The sequence below is a fragment of the Hypanus sabinus genome, chromosome 3 (genome assembly GCF_030144855.1).
Source record: "Hypanus sabinus isolate sHypSab1 chromosome 3, sHypSab1.hap1, whole genome shotgun sequence".
In the NCBI taxonomy this organism is placed as follows: Eukaryota; Metazoa; Chordata; class Chondrichthyes; order Myliobatiformes; family Dasyatidae; genus Hypanus; species Hypanus sabinus.
In genome coordinates, this window is record NC_082708.1 from 65,161,171 (window position 1) to 65,181,294 (window position 20,124).

A 20,124-nucleotide genomic window follows, 5' to 3' on the forward strand; every position below is an offset into this window, starting at 1 on the left:
CAAGGATGAAAGCTCAACATCCAGGGATATTCAATATTCAGGAGGGATAGACAGGGAAGAAAAGGAGGTAGGGTAGCATTGCTGGTTAGAGAGAAGATTAACACAATAAAAAGGAAGGACATTAGCCTGGAGGATGTGGAATCGATATGGGTAAAGCTGCATAACACTAAGGGGCAGAAAACACTGGTGGGAGTTGTGTACAGGCCACCTAACAGTAGTAGTGAGGTTGGGGATGGCATTAAACAGGAAATTAGAAATGCATGCAATAAAGGAACAGTAGTTATAATGGGTGACTTCAATCTACATATAGATTGGGTGAACCAAATTGGTAAGGGTGCTGAGGAAGAGGATTTATTGGAATGTATGCGGGATGGTTTTCTGAACCAACATGTCGAGGAACCAAGTAGAGAGCAGGCCATTCTAGATTGGGTATTGAGCAATGAGGAAGGGTTAGTTAGCAATCTTGTCGTGCGAGGCCCCTTGGGTAAGAGTGACCATAATATGGTGGAATTCTTCATTAAGATGGAGAGTGACATAGTTAATTCAGAAACAAAGGTTCTGAACTTAAAGAAGGGTAACTTTGAAGGTATGAGACGTGAATTAGCTAAAATAGACTGGCAAATGATACTTAAAGGGTTGATGGTGGATATGCAATGGCAAGCATTTAAAGATTGCATGGATGAACTACAACAATTGTTCATCCCAGTTTGGCAAAAGAATAAACCAGGGAAGGTAGTGCACCCGTAGCTGACAAGGGAAATTAGGGATAGTATCAAGTCCAAAGAAGAAACATATAAATTAGCAAAAAAAAGTGGCACACCTGAAGACTGGGAGAAATTCAGAGACCAGCAGAGGAGGACAAAGGGCTTAATTAGGAAAGGGAAAAAAGATTATGAGAGAAAGCTGGCAGGGAACATAAAAACTGACTGTAAAAGCTTTTATAGATACGTGAAAAGAAAAAGATTGGTCAAGACAAATGTAGGTCCTTTACAGTCAGAAACAGGTGAATTGATCATAGGGAACAAAGACATGGCAGACCAATTGAGTAACTACTTTGGTTCTGTCTTCACTAAGGAGGACATAAATAATCTTCCGGAAATAGTAAAGGACCGCGGGTCTAGTGAAATGGAGGAACTGAGGGAAATACATGTTAGTAGGGAAGTGGTGTTAGGTAAATTGAAGGGATTAAAGGCAGATAAATCCCCAGGGCCAGATGGTCTGCATCCCAGAGTGCTTAAGGAAGTAGCCCAAGAAATAATGGATGCATTAGCGATAATTCTTCAAAACTCCTTAGATTCTGGATTAGTTCCTGAGGATTGGAGGGTGGCTAATGTAACCCCACTTTTTAAAAAAGGAGGGGGAGAGAAACCGGGGAATTATAGACCGGTTAGTCTGACATCGGTGGTGGGAAAAATGCTAGAGTCGGTTATCAAAGATGTGATAACAGCAGATTTGGAAAGAGGTGAAATCATCGGACAAAGTCAGCATGGATTTGTGAAAGGAAAATCATGTCTGACGAATCTTATAGAATTTTTTGAAGACGTAACTAGTAGAGTGGATAGGGGAGAGCCGGTGGATGTGGTATATTTAGATTTTCAAAAGGCTTTTGACAAGGTCCCACACGGGAGTTTAGTGTGCAAACTTAAAGCACACGGTATTGGGGGTATGGTATTGATGTGGATAGAAAATTGGTTGGCAGACAGGAAGCAAAGAGTGGGAGTAAACGGGACCTTTTCAGAATAGCAGACAGTGATTAGTGGGGTACCGCAAGGCTCAGTGCTGGGACCCCAGTTGTTTACAATATATATTAATGATTTAGACAAGGGAATTAAATGCAGCATCTCCAAGTTTGCGGATGACATGAAGCTGGGCGGCGGTGTTAGCTGTGAGGAGGATGCTAAGAGGATGCAGGGTGACTTGGATAGGTTAGGTGAGTGGGCAAATTCATGGCAGATGCAATTTAATGTGGATAAATGTGAGATTATCCACTTTGGTTGCAAGAACAGGGAAACAGATTATTATCTGAATGGTGGCTGATTAGGAAAAGGAGAGATGCAACGAGACCTGGGTGTCATTGTACACCAGTCATTGAAGGTGGGCATGCAGGTACAGCAGGTGGTGAAAAAGGCAAATGGTATGTTGGCATTCATAGCAAAAGGATTTGAGTACAGGAGCAGGGAAGTTCTACTGCAGTTGTACAAGGCCTTGGTGAGACCGCACCTAGAATATTGTGTGCAGTTTTGGTCCCCTAATCTGAGGAAAGACATTCTTGCCATAGAGGGAGTACAGAGAAGGTTCACCAGATTGATTCCTGGGATAGCAGGACTTTCATATGAATAAAGACTGGATCGACTAGGCTTATACTCACTGGAATTTAGAAGATTGAGGGGGGATCTTATTGAAATGTATAAAGTTCTAAAGGGATTGGACAGGCTAGATGCAGGAAGATTGTTTCCGATGTTGGGGAAGTCCAGAATGAGGGGTCGCAGTTTAAGGATAAAGGGGAAGCCTTTTAGGACTGAGATGAGGAAAAACTTCTTCACACAGAGAGTGGTGAATCTGTGGAATTCTTTGCCGTAGGAAACAGTTGAGGCCAGTTCATTGGCTATATTTAAGAGGAAGTTAGATATGGCCCTTGTGGCTAAAGGGATCAGGGGGTATGGAGAGAAAGCAGGTACAGGGTTCTGAGTTGGATGATCAGCCATGATCATACTGAATGGTGGTGCAGGCTCAAAGGGCCGAATGGCCTACTCCTACACCTATGTTTCTTCAAGGGACTTTGGATCATGAGTGAATGAGGCAATAAATCGTTTCTTGCCTTAACCAATCACATTGAAGACTGAGTGTAAGTAGGAAAGTGGCAAATATGAAATGTATTATTTTGCATTAGCAATACACTGTAATATATAATAAAAATACTATAAATTACAATAGGAAATACATGTTAAAAATTAATTAAATAAGTAGTTGAAAAAGAGAACAAAAACAAGTGAGGTAGTATTCATAAGTGCATTGTCCATTTAGAAATCTGATGGCGGTGGAGAAGAAGCTGGTGCTGAAACATTGAGTGTTGGTCTTCAGGCTCCTGTACCTCCTCGTTGATGGTAGCAATAAGAAGATGGCATGTCCTGGATGATAGGGGTCCTGAATGATACTTGCTACCTTTTTGAGGCATCACTTTTGAAGGTGTCTTCAGCACTAAGGAGGCTAGTGCCCATGATGTATTGACTGAGTTTACAAGTTTCTGCAGCTTTTTCCAATCCTGTGCAGTGGCCTCTCCATACCAGATGATAATGCAACCAGGTAGAATGCTCTCCATGGTAACCTGTAGAAATTTGTGAGAGTCTGGTGTCATACCAAGCCTCCACAAACTTTTAATGAAATATAGCTGCTGTTGTGTCTTTGCAATTGCATCAATATGTTGGGCTCAGGATAGATCTTCAGAGATGTTGACACTCAGGAACTTAAAATTGCTCACCCTTTCCACTGCTGATCCCTCAATGAGGACGAGTGTGTGTTTCCTCAACTTCCCATTCCTGAAATTCACAATCATTTCCTTGGTTTTACTGATGTTGCATGTAAGGTTGTTGTTGTGACACCACTCAACCACCTGATCTATCTCACTCCTGTTTGCTTCCTTATCATCTGAAATTGTGCCAACAATTGTGTCATTGGCAAATGTATAGATGATATTTGAGCTGTTCCTAGCCACACATTTGTGGGTATAGAAAGAGTAGAGCATTGGGCTAAGCATACATAGAATTTGTATGAGGGGTGCGTGGGGTCCTTCATAATGCTGTTTGCTTTGCGGTTGTAGTGTATGGTGTAAATGTGTGTAATAGCAGGAAAAAAGACCCCAGTGATCTCAGCTGACCTCACTATCTGCTGCTGGGTCTTGCAATCCGAGGTGGTGCAATTTCCGAACCAATTTTAATCCCAGTGCTACCTTAGGAAAAAATAAATATTGATCAATAACTATTAGTTTGTTAAATTTTAATGTTGCACTCAGATTTCAGGTAAAGGAGACAGCTATTGAAAAATTCACAAATGAATTAAAACAACTTGAAGAAATTAATGCACGATACAGAGAACAAGTAAGTTACAAGTTAAAAAAAAGTGTTCCTTAGATTGGTAATATTATGACAATGATTTGATTTAGTTATCAGCTGCAGCCTCATTAGATATTGTAGCTTGTAGCTATTGTTTACAGTGAGATATTATAAAGTAATATGAGAATTTGTGTACCGTACTGCCAAGCTCACGTCCATGCATGAATAGTATAGTTAGAAATTTAAGCTTTTACAACTGCTATTATTTGATTTGGCTTAAATTTTTAAACGGGGAACAACTGAGATTATTTCACTAGTTTTCCCCTTACATTGCACCTAATTATGTTTACTTGCAAGTGTGATCTATTTCTTAGACCTTTCACCCATGAATTACTTATGGGACCAAATCTCAGTCCAGAAATGAGCACAGAATTCTTACTGTACATCACTGAGAGAGTACTTCCCTGTCAAAGATGCTATCTATCAATTGAGGTTTTATCATGGCACCAAATCTCTGTGCAACACAAAGGAACATTAATCTTTGATGTATAATTTGTATATATTTTTAAAAACCATATTTTTCTGATTTACAGTTGTCTTGTGGGTAATTAAATGGCATCAGTTCACATCCAATCTAACTGTGCCACACCACATGAACATTTGCTATCTCATTCCTAAAATTGCTTTTACCCTTTCTGTGACGGAGAGGTTATTCTTGTAACTGAACTTAAAATTTATTTTGGAGTGATGTTGTTTATGTTTGATCCAATTAAGCAATAATTAATTATAGTGGAAGAAAATGCATTTCATTTGTGTGTGCAGTACTAATGCTCTTAAATATTATGATTTTTCTGACTTCCTTAAGAATGAACAGTTGAAGAAGGAACAGAAGGAACACATCAAAAGTTTATTTAAATTGGCCAAAGAACAAGAGAAAGAATTGGAACGCAAAGAGTTAATCAACACTGAACAAGTAGAACAAGCCATGAAAGAAAATATTGATCTAGTTAAACAAAATGAACAGCAAGTGCAAGGTATTAATATTCATACTTAGTCAAGTTTTTTTTAAATATCTACCTGCATACAGGTGAGTTGAAATGGGGTGTGTGTGTAAATGAAACCAGATCAAAAGCTCTGAATACACTAGATTAGATAAGGGCAAGTGAAGTTCTGCTTAACAAGGCTGCAATTAAAATATGCTATCAGAGACATTACCTTTGTTTCCCACCCCTTCCCTTTTCAAATACTACAGCTGTTTTCACACTTTTCCATTCTGCTGAGGATCATTGATCTGAAACAGTATGGAAATGTGGAACCAGGATCCAGGTGTGATAGAGGGAGTGTGGGAAACAGCACCCCATGAGCCAAACAGTAAGGATTGCAGATCAGTTGGATAATGGATTAGAGTCAGTGTATATCTACAAACGTTTGTAAAAATTTATGGTTAACATGCTGAATCTGTGTAAACTTCTAAGGATCTGGAGGTGCTGCTGTGCCTTCCTTGTGATGACACTTAGGTGCTGGCCCCAGGACAGATCCTCTGATATGTTAATGTCAAAGAATTTAAAGCTACTGACTCTCTCCACCTCTATTCTCCTAATGAGGACTGTTTTATGGACCTCCAGTTTCTTCATCCTCAGCTCTTTGGTTTTGCTGATGTTGAGCGAGACGTTGTTGTTGTGGCACCACTCAACCAGATTTTCAATCACCTTCCTGTGTGCTGACTCGTCACCACCTTTGATTTGGCTAACAACAGTGGAGTCATCAGCAAACTTAAATACAGCATTGGAGCTGTACTTAGCCACACAATCATATAGTAGGTGTAAAGTAAGTAAACAGGACTAAGCACATAGACATGACGTGCACCTATGCTGATGGTGAGTGTGGAGGAGATGTTGTTGTCAATTCATACTAACTGGGGTCTGCCACTGAGGAAATTGAGGATCTATTTGCACAGGGATGTACCAAGGCCTAGGTTTATGAGCTTAATGATGAGTTTTGAGAGGATGATAGTGTTGAATGCTGAGCTTTATCAATGAAGAACATCCTGACATATGCATAGTCATTGGCCAGGTGTTTCAGAGCTGAACGAAGAGCCAATGAAATGTCATCTGTTATTGACCTGTTGTGACGGTAGGCAAAATGGAGCGCATTTACAGTGGGTCACTTCTCAGGTAGGAGTTGATATGTTTCAAGACCAACCTCTTGAAGCACTTAATCAAGGCTTATTATATGAGGATAGGTGTTATGAAGACATGACCTAATGAAATAGGCATCCTATATGAAAATTAGGACAGCAGCATGAGAAAATCTTTGATGTAATTGAGGTCAATTATTAAGGCACATTATGTACTAAACATGCTTACAATTCTTATCAATGTTTTATGATTTTTTCTGTTTGGAGCAGACATACAGAGCTGGATAGCCAATGTGGAGCAAGATATCCTGAAGGTGACAGAAGTGAAAAAGCATTGGCTAGAATACAAAAATGTTGGAAGTGTTGAACATGGCAAAATTATTGAGTCTCGAGAAAATGAACTCCTTGAGATGGCCAAAAGTTTCAGTGAGATGGAAGGTAGTAATTTACCATAAATGAAGTTAAGTTAACTGGCTTTTAATTTCACATTATTTTAAAGACACAGTATAAGCAATCCTCCAATCTTCTTGCACCTTTCCAATAGCTGAAGAGCAGGTGAAAATATGATGATTAGAGCCTTCACAATTTTCTTCCTTCCATCTTTTAATAGCATAGCATACATTTCATCTAGGTCTGATAATCTATCAACAATAAAATACAGATAATTCAGCGTGGCCAGTTCAGCAGATAATGTTTTCTACTCTCACTTTCCACTTGTGGCTTGTGTGCTTTTGTGAAACTCATTGGATCTATTTGCCACTCTCTCTTGAAACTTATCTGATTCTGTTTCTTGCCCTCCTTTGGAATTTGCCACAATCTTTTCCCATGATTTTCATAAATATGCTGTGTTCATTGGAACATTTATCTTTCTACTCTCTAATGTATTTTTCTCAAAAGAAAATAATTAAAGATATTGGATTATTATTTTTATTTATTATAGAGATACAGCAAAGTAACAGGCCCTTCTAGCTGAATGAGCACTCAGTACCCAATTACACCTTGTGACCAATTAACCTACTAACCCATACATTCACATGTGGGAGAAAATCAAAGCACCTGAAGGAAATCCACACAGCTGGGCTGGGGCTGAGAGTTTGGAAGGTGGTGGTGCATGTGTGAATGTGGTTTGGAACTTGGTGAGGGAAAGAGAGTGGGGAAGGAGCGGGAATTGCTGGGAGGGGGTTGCCTGGGTCTGGTAATGGCAGACAAGGCGAGAGGAGGGGCTGAGGGAAAGAGAGTGGAGAAGAAGCGGGATAGGGATTTGGGATCAGAGGTAGGCAGCTGAGGAGAAATGGATTATTGTGAAGGGAGAAATAAAGGGAATAAGGAGATAGTGAGGGGATGGATGAATGAAAACCGAGACAAAGGGAATAAAAAAATAGGAAATGACAGTGGAGAGAGTTCTGAAAGTGAGGAAGATGAACAAGTTCAGAGAGGAGGTGTTGTCATAGTTAGGTTTAATGAGAAGGCGCAAGGACACATGAAGAAAATTAACCCGCTTGTGCTAACAACAACTCTGGCTAATAAGATAGGGGAAATAGTATTTGCAAAAGTCCTTAATGATGGCAATCTATTGGTAAGATGTGCGAATGAGGAACAACTTGAGAAAGCACTCAAGCTAAAAGAGATAGGAAAATGCAAGGTGGAATATACAGGGAGGGTGGGAGCATGAAATGGTGGTTGTAAAGGAGTGATCATGGGTGTACCAATGAGTATAAACATGGAGGAGTTGAAGAGGAATATCAAAGGGGGGAAAGTAATTAATGTTCTAAGACTGAAAACAACAAAGGAGGGAATGAAAAAGAAAAGTGAAACAGTATTGATTGAATTTGAAGAAGAAAGAGTGCCAAGGAAAGTGTTTCTGGGTTTCATGAGTCACCCAGTAAGAGTATATGTGCCAAAGCCATTGAGGTGCTATAATTGTCAAAGGTTTGGACACATAGCTAAAAACTGTAAAAGGCAGAGGAGATGTGCTAGATGTGGGGATGATCATGAATATGGAAAGTGCGGAACAGGAGTCCAACCAAAATGCTGTAATTGTGGAGGAGCTCATAATGTGGCATATAGTGGGTGTGAGGTTATGAGATGGGAGAATAAGTTCAAGAAATAAGAGTGAAAAGAAAGATCACTTATGCAGAAGCTGTAAGAATGTCAAGAGAACAGAATAATGCTCCTAATGACCAGAGAGCAATAGGGATGCAAGAGATGCAACGAAGAGTAAATGACAGGATTTATGTGGAAAAAAAAGCTCTGGTAACATTCATTGCAGGAGTCATTAATAGTACGACAGAGGTAAAGTCAAAAAGTGACAAAATTCAGCTGGTGGTCAAAGCAGCAGTAAACCATTTAGGGTTAGTAGGACTGACATGGGAAGGAGTGAGGGAGAACCTCACTAGTCAGTCAAGCCAGGAAGTGTCATAGGTTGGTTAGTACTCATTATGGTAATACTTTTGCAATGGAATGCAAGGAGTTTACTGGCCAATGGCCAGGAATTTAAGGAATTTATTAAGGAAATGGTTGTAAAACCGGATGTAGTGTGTATTCGGGAAACTTGGTTGAAACCAGCTTTGTGGTACATGGGTATACAATGATAAGGAAAGATAGAAATCTAGGGGGAGGAGGAGATTGTGCTATGTTAATCAAGCAGGGTATACTGTATAGAGTACTGGAAAAAGGAGACGATCACAAATACATAGTGATGGAAATATGGGAGAGAGGGGAGTGAGTGGTTATAATTAACTACTACAATCCATGTAAAAGGTTGGATTTGGACAGCCTACTAAGGATACAAAACAGACATAAAGTAGCGTGGTGTGCAGATTTCAATGCTCACAGCACAATATGCGGGGATCCGATTACAGATTCAAATGGAACGGTAATTCAAGATTTGATGGAAGAAAGGGATTTGGTGTGTATGAATGGTGGTAGAGGAACAAGGATGACCATAACAACAGGAATTGAGTCGGTATTAGATATTACGTTAGTGTCTAATGTCTTGGCTGGCATCAGTAACTGGGGAGTTTGGACTGCTTCAACAGTAGGCAGTGATCACTACCCAGTTTTATGTTCAGTGGGTGAAAGAGTTGAAATAAGACCAGGTGGGAGAGTCCCAAAGTGGGTGTTTGGAAAAGCAGATTGGGGTAAGTTCCAGAAGTTAAGTGAAGAAGCATTGACAAAGATTGACATTTCTAGAGATATAGATTAATTAAACAGTCAGGTGACTTCAGCAATTATTATGGCAGCAGAAGGATCAATACCCAGGAGTAAAAATAGGATGAATAGAAAAATAGTGCCATGGTGGACAGAGGAATATCAGGCTGTAAAAAACAGAAATAGAGCTTTCAGACTAGTTAAAAGAACCCATAATATGCAGCATTTGATTCAATATAAGAAGGCACAGGCAGTGGTGAGAAGAACTATCCGTCAAGCTAAAAGGGCAAGTTGGAGGAGTTTTTGCAACAAAATAGGAAGAACAACACCTGTGGGAGAGGTATAGGGAATGATTAAGAGGATGGGGGAGATAGAAGGGATTGGGAGTATCCAGTAATGATATCTGAGGAGGAAACAGCAGTCTCCAGCAAGGATAAGGCTGAGATCATGGCCAAGTCATTTGTAAAGATACAGAGTTCAGAAAATTTGTCTGAAGAAGAGAGAAGGAGAAGGGAAAGAACAATGAGTCAATACCCAGGTGTGTTAAACAGGAGGAAAGAAACAGATGATATAATTAAAGATCCATTTACTTTGGCAGAAATGGTGAGAGCAATAAAGAGATCAAGACCAACCTCCCCAGGGAAAGATCTATTTCGTTACGTTATGCTAAAAAAATCTAGGAGAAGGAGCGCTCTTGAAGTTACTGCATTTTTATAACAGAGTGTGGGAGGAGGGAAGATTACCAAGTGCATGGAAAGAAGCAGTAGTAATTCCAATAAGGAAACCTGGCAAGGATCTGTCAAAACCCACTAGCTACAGGCCAATAGCACTAACATCAAATATATGTAAGGTAATGGAAAGGATGATAACTGAAAGGTTATCATATGAGCTTGAGAAGAGGGGAATGCTGGCAAGTTATCAGAGTGGTTTTAGGAAGGGAAGGAATTCCATGGACTCAGTAATAAGGTTAGAGACTGAAATAAGAAAGGCCCAGGCAAATAAAGAATCAGTAGTTGCAGAGTTTTTTGACATTGAAAAAGCCTATGATATGATGTGGAAGGAAGGATTATTAACTAAACTGCACAAGATGGGGGTTGGTGGGAGAGTTTTTAATTGGATTAAAGATTTTTTGTTTGGTAGAAAAATTCAAGTTCGGATTGGATCAGAATTATCAAAACAGTACATAGTGGGAAATGGCACAACTCAGGGTAGTGTGATTAGCCCGTTACTTTTCATCATTATGATCAATGATGTCTTCACAAAGGTACCAGTGGATATAGGTAGGTCACTGTTTGCGGATGATGGGGCCTTGTGGAAAAGAGGCAGGAACATGGAGCATATAATCAGGAAACTACAAGGAGCAATTGATGAAGTGGTAGAGTGGGGTTATGATTGGGGATGTAGATTTTCAATGGAAAAAACTCAAACTGTATTTTTCACTAGGAAAAGAATTGAAGTAAGGAAGAAGTTAAGGATGTATGGGATTGAACTAGAAAGGGTTGGATCATTTAAATTTCTGGGAGTTATATTTGATTCATGATTAACATGGGCAGACCATATCTGGAAAGTTGAGAAGAAATGTAAAAAAGTAATAAACGTGATGAAATGTTTGACTGGCAGGGAATGGGGAGCAAGTTGTTCAGCATTAAAGAGAATGTATGTGGCTTTAGTAAGATCTGTGTTGGATTATGGAAGTGTAGCATATGGATCAGCAGCTTGGTCTCTTATAAGGAAACTGGATGTGATTCAGGCTCAGGTTTTGAGAGTGTGCAGTGGGGCTTTTAAAACATCACCAGTATCAGCCCTGCAGGTTGAAATGGGAACAATGCCTTTGGAATTAAGAAGGATGCAATTGATGGCAAACTACTGGGTTAATTTGCAGGGACACAATGATTCTCACCCTGCTAAAGGAGTGTTGCAGGAGTCCTGGGAAAATGGGAGGTTTCAGAGGGAAAACTTTAGTCGGGTAGGGAATGATATTGCAAGATCATGTGGAGGGTTTGATCTAAGGATGAGTCCTTCAGTAGTTTATCCGGTTGTAGCTCCTTGGAAGCTGGTATGGTCTGATGTAGGCTGGCATTTGTTAGAGGTAAAAAGGAAAGGAAAGTATAAAACTGTTTTGGTAAGTGCATTTAACTGTTATGTGATGGAAAAGTATAGTGATTATACTCGGGTCTATACAGATGGTGCTAAGGAATCTGAGACAGGAGTGACAGGGTTTGGGGTGGCTATACCAGCAAAAGCAATTGCTATCAGCAGATGAACATCTGATAAGTTAGCGGTGTATACAGTGGAGATGATGGCAGTGTTGGTTGCGTTGCGTTGGGTGGAGAAAACTAAACTAGTCAAAGCGTTGATATGCTCAGATTCATCTTCAGTACTAGCAAGTTTAAGGTCTTCTCACTCAAACAGCCGGCAAGATGTACTTCATGGAGTCCTTCAGTTCGTCACAAGAGTTGCAAATCAGGGAGGCCAGGTTAAATTTCTATGGGTTCCAGCTCATGTAGGGGTGAAGGGCAATGAAAGGGTGGATGAGTTGGCAAAGAGGGCAATAAAGAAAGAAAATATAGAAATGCACATTAGTATCAGTAAAGCGGAGGTTAAGTGTGTAATCTGGGAAAAAATTAACCAAATGTGGCAAGAAAGATGGGACAGGGAGGGGAAAGGGAGTCATTTATATCAAATACAAAAAAGTGTTGCAGGTACTAGGGTAGGAAGTAGATACAGAAGAGAGGAAATTGTGTGGACTAGGTTAAGGCTGGGGCACTGTGCACTAAACCAAACACTGAAATTGATAGGGAAACACCAGACAGGACTGTGAGGATTGTCAGGAAGAGATTGTCATGTAGTTCTGAGTTGCAGGAAGTATGGGATACAGAGAGAGATGATGAGAATTAACCTAAGGGAATTGGAGGTGCAGGAATTCACATTAAAAGGGTTGCTGGGCATGGGTGAGAGAACACAGGTCAGGGTATTTTTAGCTCTCTTAAGGGGTACAGGGGTTTTTTATAGGATATGATGGATAAACAGAAATAGGGTACTAGGATGGGGAGGATAAAGTGTAGGTTAGGGTATGTGTATGTGTGCAATTGGGTGAAGGGATTTAGAATGTGAGTCCATCGCATACTCCGGAGCAGAAGGTGATGATAATGCACCATTAAGCTGGGTGCCAACCGCCGTAAAACAAGACAGAGAGAGAGAGAGAGAGAGAAATCCACACAGTCGCTGGGACAATGTACAAACGGCTTCCAGACAGCAGCAAAATTGAACCTGGGTTGCTTGTGCAGTAACAGGGTTACACTAACCACTATGAATAAGATCCAACTGTCCAGAAAGTTTGCTAGTCTGGCACCACCAAAAGCCCAAATAAGCCAGATCAGTAGAGTTTTTCTGTGCTTATAGAAATGTAAGCTAATATGCAAGTCCTGTCTAATATTTCACTCTTTGCTACAATTTGTCAAGTGAATATTAGTTTATATTTCCATGTTGCAATTTTTTTCTTGAAGATTTGACTTTAGATAATGTGTGATTTTACAAATAGGAGTTACCCCAAGAAAATCTAGACTAGCAAATCACTTTTCATGCATAAGGATGGTAAATAATGAGAGATGGAGAGACATGTCAGTTGTCATTTCTGAAATCTTAATGCATGAAAGCTAATTGCAGCATTTATTACTCATGGTGACATTTGCCAATTCAGGATGTCAGGGGACTGCGATATGGGATCTATTTAGCTTTCTACTTTAACATTAATTATGCTGCTAATTTTCCTGAAAAAATTGGGGACAGCTGTGACTCTTTTATTCAGTTTTATTTTCTTCTTGTCTGTTTTAATAGATCACTTTTCTAGAACCTTGGAAAGGGCAAAAGAAGAAACAGATAAATTAGCAAAGAAGCAAATGGATGAAAAAAAGGCAATCGCTACACAGGTGACTGAAATGTTTAATTGATAATTGTTTCTCTTTTGCCACGATAATTGCAGTTACCCTACTGAAAAAAATTAATTTCTAAAATTTGATAGTAATGGTGAAAATGAGCAGGACACAATATTCAGGAATTTGCTACCTTAATGTTATCTGGTCTTTACTTAAACTGGAAGACTAATTCCATATGTAAGACTGAGAATATGATTAGAATTTGTAAGGTTTGTACATAATTATTGTGCATAAAATGGGTCCATTGTAGGCTGTGGTTGGACTGTTACAATTGTTTGGGTTTTCATCTGGAATGCTAGGAAAAGTCTAAAGTGGGTATTATTATGCCTATATCAGTGAATGAGTCTGTAGAAGCACCCCATCAAGAATCAGTTAAGGTATCAGATTTTTAGCAGGTTATGCAGCCTCCACCTCCAAGCAAGCTGTAAAAATAAAATCAAGAAGGATTTTATTTTTTTAAGAATGAAACCAGAAAGAGCATAAGCTTTTCCCTGGTCTTCACAGAAGTCTCTATTACTTGTTCAGTTTTATCCTTTCTTCTCTAAAGTCATCCAATTTTGGTGCTAGTATGACATTTTTTCCATTTACAAGAGGCACCTCGCTCCAACTATGGATTCCAAATTCCTCAACTCATATAACTTTGACTCTATTCTAGGACTATCTTCAACATTTAATTTATAGGCTATTGGTTCTATAAAGAGGTATAATTCTTCCATAATGGAATCATTGTACAATAACTTTTTAATCTTCTAACTCTTTTAATTCATCACTCATTACTAACCTTTACAAGCGCAAGTCCCATAAATGTTCAATGGTCATTATTTTTAAATAAGGGTCAGCAGTAGGATTGCCAACAATGTATTTCGACATACAAGTGAAGACTGTGAGAACATGCTGTTCTAAAGGGAAAAATTATACAAAGACCCACAATATAACAGGTGGTCACAAAGGTACTACACTTTAGCTGTTATCACCTATTTCAGACAATGATCATTTCCCATTTCCTTAAATCAGGAAGATAGACACTACTGTATACATCTTTACAGTGCCTATGGCTACACCTTGGGTTTGAAGGAAGTGGGAAGAGAGACAAAGAAGAAACTGTTGAGGGTGAGGACCAGTTCCACCAGACGGAAGGGAGTGGTGGTGTAGGACACTTACATGGGTCCCAGCAATGGCTATCTTTTTGTCTGCTACATGGAACAGTCCGTGTTCCAAGCCTACACAGGCATTGCTCCCCAAGACTTCCTACACTATATTGACATCTGCATTGGCTTCCTGTACCCATGCTGAGGTCATCAATTTAATCAACTTCACCTTCAACCACCCTGCTATCAAATTTACTTTGTCCATTTCTGACACCTCCCTCCCTTTTCTTGATCCCTGTCTCCATCTATGGAGACAGTCAATCTATAGACATCTTTTATAAACCCACTGACTCTCACAGCTATCTGGATTAATCCGATTCCCACCCTGTCACTTGTAAAAATGATATTCCATTTTCTCAGTTCCTCTGTCTCAAATGCATCTGCTCTCAGGATGAGGCTTTTCATTACAGAACAACTGAGATTACCTCCTTCTTCAAAGAAAGAAGCTTCCCTTTCTCCAGCATCAACATTTCCCTCACATGCATCACTTCCATTTGGTATACATCTGCCCTCACCCCGTCTTCCTGCCACCACACTAGGTGTAGGGCTCCTGTCCTCACCTACCACCCACAAGCATCAGCATCCAGCACATAATTCTTTGTAACTTCAGCCATCCCCAACAGGGTCCCACCATCAAGCACATTTTTCCTTCCCTCCAACCTCCCGCTTTCTGCAGGGATCATTCCCTATGTAACTTCCCACTGATCTCTCTCGGGGCACTTATCCTTGCAAGAGAACGAGTGCCACACCTGCTCCTACAGCTCCTCCCTCATTCAGAGCCCCAGACAGTCCTTCCAGATGAGGCTATACTTCCCCTGTGAATCTGTTGGGGTCATATACTGTATCTGGTGCTCTTGGTGTAGCATCTTGTGTATCGGTGAGACCTGACATAAATTGGGAGACCACCTCGCCGAGCTCCATTCACTAGAAGCCAGATTTCCCAGTGGCCACCCATTTCAATTCTACTTCCAATTCCTATTCTGACATATCAGTCCATGGGCACCTCTACAGCCAGGATGAGGCTGCAGGTAGGTTGGAGGAGCCACACCTTGTATTCCATCTGGGTAGCCTCCAAACTGATTGTGTGAACAAACACTGCTTTCTCAAACTCTGATAATTGCTCCCCTTTCACCATTCCCAATTCTCATTTCCCTCTCACACCTTCTCTTCTTACTTGCCAATCATCTCCCTCAGATGCTCTTCCCCTTTCACTTTCTTCCATAGTCTTCTGTCCTCTCCTGTCAGATTCCCCCTTTCTCCAGCCCTGTATCTCTTTCACCAATCTTCACTTCATCCCCCCTCCCTCTTCCAGTTTCACCTATCACCTGCCACCTTGTACTTCTTCCGCCCTTTCCTCCACCTTCTTATTCTGACTTTTCTCCTAACTTAAAAATCCTGATGAATTGCCTTGGCCCAAAACATCGACTCTTTTCTCTTTTTCCATCGATGCTGCCTGGCCTGCTGAGTTCCTCCGGTATTTTGTGTGTGTTGCTTTGAATTTCCAGCATCTGCAGATTTTTTGTATTTAGGACACAGGTGTGACCACATTTGGCACCTGAGCCTCCTCTCCTAAAGAAATATCAGATCTGAGTAGCCAAGATCCAAGAAAACAGTGGTGTTGGTTGAATCCTTACTTGTCTTAACCATAGTTGTAGTTCCAGGCATCAACACATGATGTGTCAATATCTACTTATTCCTTTTTAATGGGTTGTGGCTGTCTCAGGTATTTTCATCTCTACTGAAGCCCCAACAGATATTGCGTGAAGATTCCCTTATGGCAAATCCCATGCGATTCTGAGCTATAGGCAACCCTCCAAAACTATGATTTTAGTGGAAGGATACTTTTTGGCATGCCATTAAAATTAGTATATTTAACATACACCGTAATTTCCTGGAACTGCTATGGTTGGATAGTAACATTTCTTGAACCAGAAGAAAATAAATGTGGATAATGGCAAAAGCTTCCTGTATTTCTTAATGTTTTGTTTTGCTTTTTTTTAAATTTCAATGGTTTAAATAATTTTAAATTGCCCTAATGTGTTGTATTAGTTTTAAATGCCTTTTACCATTAAAGACATTTTAAAAACTATTAACAAGTCCTTTTATACTTGGTATTAAAATTACTCAGGGCATCACAGAGCTGGATGTCTGGATATACTACCTGAGGTCTACTTGAAGTATAAAGCTTACTCACCAGACAACAGTTGGGTTCAAGAATCTGACTAATTCCAGTAATTTCCTTTGGAATTACCTGCAATGTCCCGACATATTGGAGCCCTACTGTTTTGCTAAATGCTGTCTCTATTTTTCAAATTTTGGCAATAGCTGTTTGTTCTCCTGCTTTTCAAAGTAGTAATATAGAACCTTGTTTTATATTACTTTATAGATGCTTCAGTACTAAATATGTAATTTTTAAATTTTTTTCATAGAAAGCAATAAGTTATTTGGGAAGACACAATCGACAAGAAGTGAAAGAAAATGATTGGCTAAGGAAAGAGGTATAAAAAACGTGGCTGGATTTATCCTACTGCATATTATTTGCTTCAGGTTGAATGTTCCAGTGGCAAATGTAAAAGCATTGAATACAAACTGATCTCTTGTGCAATGATTGCCCCTTTAATGTAAATGTTGAGAGCAGTGCCAATCAAACGATTATCTGCTCTCTAAATTGTTTCATTTCTTGAATGCTGATCAAGAGCACTGGTTCATTGAGTGCATGGGAAATCTCAAAGAGCACACAGATGAAGCGCTGTATTTGTCAGGAGTCAATTATCTTAGTCCCAACAGTTATTTCTCTAGGTAGTTTCTTATACCTACTTGCTTACAGTTGTTTTGTAAATAATCATCATAATCGTTGTCATTATGTGCCATGTTGTATGATCGTGGTCTTGACCATGAATTGCTCTTGGCAAATTTTTCTGCAGAAGTAGTTTGCCATTGCCTTCTTCTAGGCAGTGTCTTTACAAGATGGGTGACCCAGCTGTTATCAATATTCTTCAGAGATTGTCTGCCTGGTGTCAGTGGTTGCATAACCAGGACCTGTGATATGTACCAGTTGCTCATATGACCATCCACCCCCTGCTCCCATGGCTTCATGTGACCCTGATTGGGAGGGGCTAAATGAGTGCTACACTTTGCTCAAGGGTAACCTACAAGCTAGTGGAGGGAAGGAATGCCTTACTTCTCTGTTGATAGAGGCATATCTCCACCTTGCTACCTCTTCATAAATCATAATCCCCCATTTAGGTAGTCAGAATTATGGACGTTCACTAATGGTTATACAGTATAAGGCTCTATTTCCCATTCTATTAGCACTAAATTGACTTATTATTTATATTCAATTATTTAAAGCTTTATTTAAGTTGTTTAACAAACAACCATTTTCTTAATAGCATGGTATTTATTGTATATTGATCCTCACAACAAAAGTAGTTTGGAGCAGATATCAGTTGGATAATAGCCAGTCTGCTATCCAGACATAATATTGAATAAATAATAAATGTTAATAGAAGTAAATTTGTTGGAACTCTGCATGATGGAACTAGATATTCACTTTAAACCTTATGGTAAAGATATTTTAACCAAAAGTTCCTACAGTTGCAGAGATTGAATCTTAGAGAGAAAATTAGTTAGGCAGCTTTCTGTTAAGAGAAGTTTGAGATTAGGTAGAGGTGGGAGAGATAACAGGAGATATGATTAAGAAGTTGAGAGGCAGGTTATGTCAAGATGACTTAAAGAGGTTGAGGTGGGTAGCAGATCAGAAGAATTAAAAGTAATTTGTCAAGGAAGAAAGTTATAGTGTCTCATATGGTCAACAGAAGGGAGAGAAGAGAGTACAAGCAATTGCCAAGAGAAAAGAGATCTACTGAGGACATACACCATCTTCTAACTCCCCTGCAACAGTTCTGGAAAAATCCTCATTCCTTTAAATAACAAAGTAGGCATCAATTTTTGAGCAAGTGATAGCAAAATGACCGTTGCAAGCCACTGTCTCTGCTTCTAAGGCTTGTTCTTTCTTGATTGTCAACTTCTTGTCAATTTGGGCTGAGAATAAGACAATCTGGTGTGCTGTGGGATGGAGTCAAGAGCCCTTGCACTTTGGTCCTTTCAGATAAACTTTCCAATAGGTACTGACTGCCTCTCCATCGTTGATAAGCTCTCCTCCATTCTTGGCTGTAAACAGAAAGGAACCTTGGGTGTTAGGCACTAGGATAGTTTTGCAGTATTGAAATGTTTATGCCATTTTGTCTTTTTGTTGTGCCTTCAGTCAGCAAAGCTCCAAGTCTCCCTCTGCTAAAGCACTACTTTAATTCCTTTAAAATTTGACCCTTTAACAATGCTTAACCATCTCTCTTAATACCTCAGTTTTAGTGTCAATTTTTAATTAATTGCCCTTCTGTAGAAATGTCTATTTATTTTTCAAACTCTGGTTGTTGCTGGTAAGGCAAACATTTATTGTTTATCCTTAATCTCCTTAAGAAGGTGGCAGTGAGCACCACCTTGGACAGCTGCAGTCTTTCTGGTGAGGGTACTAGAACATAGAGCAGTACTGCCTAAAAACAGGCCCTCAGTCCACAATGTCTGCACCAAACATGACGCTCAATTAAAATAATTCTCCTCTGCTCCATTCACTGCATATTGATGTGACTATCTTAATAGTCTCTTAAATGCCATTATTGTAGCTGCTTTCACCATTACCACCTGGCAGACTTTTCCAGGGACCTACCAGTCTCTGTGGAAGAAAATAAACCTGCCCAATAGATTCTGTTTGAACATTCTCTCTCTACTTAAATGTACATTCTCTAATACTTGACATTTCTATCCCAGTTAAAAGATTCTGACTGTCTGCCCTGTACATGCCTCTCATGATCTTATAACTTCATTCAGATTTCCCTTCAGCCTCCAGTACTCCAGAGAAAGCAACTCAGGTTTGTCCAACCTTATAGCTAGTACTCTGTAATCCTAGCAGCATCCAGATCAATCTCTTCTTTCACCCTCCAAAGCCTCCTTCCTGCAATGGGATGACTGGAAAGTGCACACAAAACTCCCGAGTGCAGCCAAGCCAATATTTCCTATGGCTGCAAATTTACTTCCTGACACTTGTACTCAGTCCCTCAACCAATGAAGGCAAGTATGCCAAAGGGATGGCACGCTAGCTTAGTGGTTAATGCAAAACTTTTACAGTGCCAGTGATCACCAACTGGAGTTCAGTTCTACATTCTCCCCATGAGAATTGGGGTTTTTCTGGGTGCTCTAGTTTCCTCCCACATTCCAAAGACATTCATTTAGAGTTAGAAAGCTGTGGGCATGTTATGTGGGTGCCAGAAGTGTGCCAACACTTACAGACAGCTCCAAGCATAATCCTTTTAACCTAAGACCATAAGACATAGGAGCAGAATTAGGCCATCTGGCCCATCCAGTCTGCTCCGCCATTCAATCATGGCTGATCCTTTTTTTTACATATGTAGGTCATTGACACAAAATGATGCATTTTACTGCATGTTTCAATTTACTTGTGAAAAATAAAGCTAATCTTTGCTCTGACCTTTACTCATATGCCTTCTTTATTACACATCTACTTGTAATTGCCACTTATAGTGAGCAATGAGCTTGGACTTCATGACCCCTCTGTACATCAATATTGTTAAGGGTCCTGCCAGTAGCTGTATATTTTCCCCATCCATTAGACCTCCCAAAGTTTGCAT

The 20,124-nt window shown here is 39.9% G+C and overlaps 1 protein-coding gene across 2 annotated transcripts in view; it reads left to right on the top strand.

Annotated features, from left to right (window-relative positions):
* ccdc83 (coiled-coil domain containing 83) overlaps positions 1-20,124 on the top strand; it is a 113,089-nt gene that overhangs the window by 38,693 nt on the left and 54,272 nt on the right. For both annotated transcript variants that reach the window (XM_059964541.1, XM_059964540.1), the window contains exons 3-7: positions 4,010-4,094; positions 4,915-5,083; positions 6,457-6,624; positions 13,174-13,265; positions 16,849-16,917. In XM_059964541.1, coding sequence (XP_059820524.1) covers positions 4,010-4,094; positions 4,915-5,083; positions 6,457-6,624; positions 13,174-13,265; positions 16,849-16,917 — 583 coding nt within the window. The remainder of the gene's footprint in view (positions 1-4,009; positions 4,095-4,914; positions 5,084-6,456; positions 6,625-13,173; positions 13,266-16,848; positions 16,918-20,124) is intronic.